We start from the raw sequence: 4,728 nt of genomic DNA on the forward strand, positions 1-4,728 counted from the left end.
ATGTTTTCAATTGTGTGATTAAAAGACTTACATTTATAGCATATAATATTAGGAAATATTTTAAAAATCATAATAAACTTTATATATTTCACGATGTAAGTGTTTAGGTACGTCTAACCATGGAAGTATAAACGGATGGAAGTTCATCACATTGAAAGTTAGCGAAACTATGCTTGTAACCTTTTGTTCATTTAACAAAAGAAAAATACATCAAGACTGTACTTTAACGTACGTAAATTGTCTGTTGATCCAATGGAACAAATAAAAGACCATATTTGTTTAATTTGACTCACGGCTTTATCTTATATTATCACGGCTTTATCTTATATTATAATATTTATCTTTGCATTGCGATCGATTTCAAGTCAAAGATTTTATATTATACAGAGTTTAATATAAATATTATTTGAAATGGCAACTGAAGGTGTTCTATCTATTATTGATATTGAGGATTTTGAAAAAAAAGATTTTTTATTTTTGCTTGAAGGAATAGAAGATGAAATTAAAGTTATAATAGATGATGAAGAAATCGATTTCAGTATAAATGAAGGTAAATTTTGGATTTAATTAGTATATACTTATAATTATAATATAATTATAGTTTTTTAAAATTTCAAACATATTTTATTTTACTTACACTACAGTTTAGTTTTTAGTTTTTATTTAATTTGAACATTTTGATTATCTTTCTAAGAAACTTTCGAAAATATAAAGCTTTTAAAGTTACATTGCATTATATTTAGAGGACATCTATTTACCATCTATTGTTGAGTTAAGCAGTGAAGATGATGAACTTTTAAACTCCTCCAATATTATTCAAACAACAAGAACTGTTGCAACTACATTATATATATGTCCTAATTGCACAAAACCTTACAAGAAAATTTCATATTATGAAAAACATGTGGAAACGTGCAAAGGAGCATGCTTGTATGCTGAAAAAGGTTACTATTTAATGTTATCTTTTAAAATTTTATTTTATTTTTTCAAAAAAAAATTTGCATTTAATTATGAAAGCTATATACAAAAAACATTTACAACTGATACAAATCTTTCAAATATTCACTTTTATTCATTTAAATAAGTATACTTGTATATAATAATTTAAAAAAATGCTTGTAAGAATTTTTAAATTTATATTTTTAATAAAATTGTTTATTATGCAATAATAAACATATATAAATAAATATTGCATAATAAACAATTTTATTAGAAGATAAAAATTAATAATAAAAAAAAATATTTTGGAAATTTTATTTTGCTTTAACAATTTAGGTCCTGCTCTAAGTGATAGTTCACAAGAAAGATTGAAGAATATTTTTAGTGATTTGTTTTGGATAGTAATTAATTTAACATCCAAGGACTTAATTTTAAATTTGAGTTTTGGTCTGCTAAAGTCGCCTGGAAATATTACTGCATTACTTGCATCCAAAATCAGTACAGAAAGAGAACTGTATGGAAGTTGTTTTAATGATTTTATTGGCTATCTTTTGTTGAAAATGCTACCGATCTTGAATTTATATAGCTCTACAGCTGTATCTCGAGAGAAAATTTGCAAACTTCTTCATAGTTTATGTATATGTGAAGAACTAAACAAAAAATTTTATAGTGCTCTAAAATATTTTCACATAGATACAAAGGATCAGTTAAATTTGCAACCTGCTTATATGCTTAAAAATGTTGTTATTACAAAAATGTATGAAAAATCTTTAATTTGGCGAAATACTGAATTATTTCCATGTCAAAAGGAACAACCCTCTCAATTAGAACTAACATTGAATGAACAGAAGGTATTACATTATGTTGGGGGATTCATTCTTTTCTCTTTAATAAAACATTATAGATTTAAAGAAAATTCTGTTGCAAAAGTTGTTTGTCGCTGCCTTCATGAATGGCAAATTGGTTCTGGTGAAGAATTTTATTTAGAAAATGTAACTTCATGGACAAATAGAGTTAATCGAGGAGGGCTTGTTTGTATCAACAATGATTTTTATATATTCATTTTACACAAAGAAAATGTTGCTAGGAAAGTTCTTAATAAGTATATCTTTGTGAAATATAAGGGGAAAGATCTTCGTGATGTATTAACTAAAAAACTCAACAAGAGTGAGCTTATAGACTTATCATGGTCTTCATTAAGTAGAAACTTAAATAGCGATTATTTAGTGCAAATATTAAAACAGGTAATATTTAAAAAATGGATATCAATGCGAGCAAGGTCTTTTTTAACTACTATAATTAACTTGATGAAAAGACAAAATGCTACCAAAAATATTTCTGTTAGGAATGAATTGTCTCTTTGCAAGTCGTTAAAGTCCACAAGTGGGTAATCTTTTTTCTATATGTTGGATATATTAAACAATAGCTATGCCTATTACAGTCATCCGTATTATTAACTTGTTGTTACATACTTGAATTTATAACTAATATATTAGTAGAATATAGTAATTTAAAATTCATAAATTAAATAGTGCAACATTCGCTTGCAACAGTATTTGTTCTATCACAAAGTTTAAAGATTTTTATTTTTTTCTAACTATAATACCTTATATTTATAGTTCTTTAATGTATAAAATTGTAATATATGTATGAAATTTATTGTTCCTTATAAAATTATTAAAAATTAACAAACCCAAATATTGATATAATATTTAATGGAAGAAGAATTTAATTTAGCATTAATTTTGACATGAGTTATTTGATTTTTGTTGGATTATGAAGTATTTTTGTTGTTCTAAACTTTTTTTTTTTTGTAATAACATTTAAAATGCTAAAATGAACTAAGGGCTCTTCAATTTTTCCCTTAGGCCTGTTTATGACTAGCATTCTTTCTCAATTATAGCGATCGATCTGTTTTAACTATTTTGAAAAAGCTCTCTTCTATTTTTATAAAATAGTCTTATAAAAAAAATTTATAGTTTTTTATTCTAGCATGTATCTAAAATAGTTAAATGGTCTTAGAGCCCCATTATTTTTACCCTTTCTCCTCATTTATGACACTATTTTTGGATTTTAAAAAGCTATTTTCTATTGTTTTAAGACAAATATTCTTAAATAAAAATGGTTTCATTTGAGCCATCACAACATAAAATCTGGCGTTCTCTCGGGTGCACAGATATATATATATATATATATATATATATATATATATATATATATATATATATATATATATATATATATATATAGTTTACAATTATTATTCATAATATAAACTCGGTATCTAAAAGAGCAACAAAAAGATATAATATGGTTCTTGTTACCAGAATCATTTAAAATATATTAATGGTAAGTTAAAACTAAAATTTGGCTTCAAAAAAAACAAACCATTTGTCGGTAAAATTTGATTTTTTCAGTTGCTCCCCCTCCCCTCACGTCTTCGTCGTTCGGTACGGCCCTGCCTACATAATGCAACTAGCATTATATATATATATATATATATATATATATATATATATATATATATATATATATATATATATATATATATATATATATATATATATATATTTATTATGTATAATATATGTAATATATTATACATAATATATATATGTATATATATATATATTATGTATAATATATGTAATATATTATACATAATATGTATATATATATATATATATATATATATATATATATATATATATATATATATATATATATATATATAAAATCAGTAGAAAGAATAAAGTTCTTAAATTTAGTTTTAAAAACGGGAAGCTATATTGACAAATCAAATTTAGGTGCAACAATTTTCTGCTATAGATAAGGTACTCGATAGTTAAAGCAAAATTAATTGAACTTTATTTGACGAAAAGGTTCAACTCTTTCGTAAAGTATATTTGTTTATAGATTATGGGAAACGATTGGTCATTTTTAGCGCGTAACAAAAAATATTATAGACATTTGGTTCGTAAACTTAATTTAATCTTTAAATAAAATATGAGAAACTAATGACGTTTTTTTTCAAATACATGTCGGTACTTTTTATATTTTTGTCATCAGAATTTCTTTTTAAATATTTTATATATAATTTTTGTTTGATTTTTGAGGATTTTTAAGTCCCTTTCCCCCTTCTTTTCCATACGCATAATATTTACAAGTTTCGTAAATTAAAAATGTATAAATTACGTATCAATCAAGTATCGTGAATCAAAATATATAATAGAAATTATAAAAAAAATTTCATCAATTTTGTATTTTTTGGGTAAACGCGATCGACAAACCCAAGACTTGCAACTAAAAGCTTCACATTGGTACCTCATGTTGTTTTGGCAATGCTTCTTTCCAAACTCTGCGTCACTTTTTGCACCTCTTGATGTCTCAGTTTTGTTGCACTTGCTTGCGTTTCTTTAAGGGGTCGTCCATAAAGTACGTACGCTCGGAGAGGAAAAGGGGGTCTGCAAATGGCGTATATGAGATTTAGGTCAATTATAAAAGTATGGAGATTGGAGAGTATTAGGTCAATTATAAAAGTATGGAGAGCATTAGGTCAATTATAAAAGTATGGCAACACTAAATTAAAAAAATATCATGAAATATTGGGTTCATAGGATAAAAGCGCAGGTACTTTTAGGGAGGTAGAAGGTACTCAAAAAAGCGTATGGGAAAATGCGGAGGGAGGGGGGGAATTTGGCGGAAAAAAAGCGTACGTACTTTATGGACGACCACTAACTGCTTAGACTTTTTGGCCTCATCGTATTAAAACAATTTTTACACCTTTAT

The 4,728-nt window shown here is 25.2% G+C and overlaps 1 protein-coding gene across 1 annotated transcript; it reads left to right on the forward strand.

Annotated features, from left to right (window-relative positions):
* Positions 1-356: 356 nt before the first annotated feature.
* LOC136081049 (uncharacterized) lies at positions 357-2,499 on the forward strand. The gene is made up of 3 exons (XM_065798365.1): positions 357-550; positions 744-944; positions 1,276-2,499. The coding sequence occupies exons 1-3, from the start codon at positions 412-414 to the stop codon at positions 2,328-2,330; spliced, it is 1,395 nt and encodes a 464-aa protein (XP_065654437.1). The 5' UTR covers positions 357-411; the 3' UTR covers positions 2,331-2,499.
* The last annotated feature ends 2,229 nt before the right edge of the window (positions 2,500-4,728 follow it).

The sequence above is a fragment of the Hydra vulgaris genome, chromosome 06, assembly GCF_038396675.1.
Source record: "Hydra vulgaris chromosome 06, alternate assembly HydraT2T_AEP".
Lineage (NCBI taxonomy): Eukaryota > Metazoa > Cnidaria > Hydrozoa > Anthoathecata > Hydridae > Hydra > Hydra vulgaris.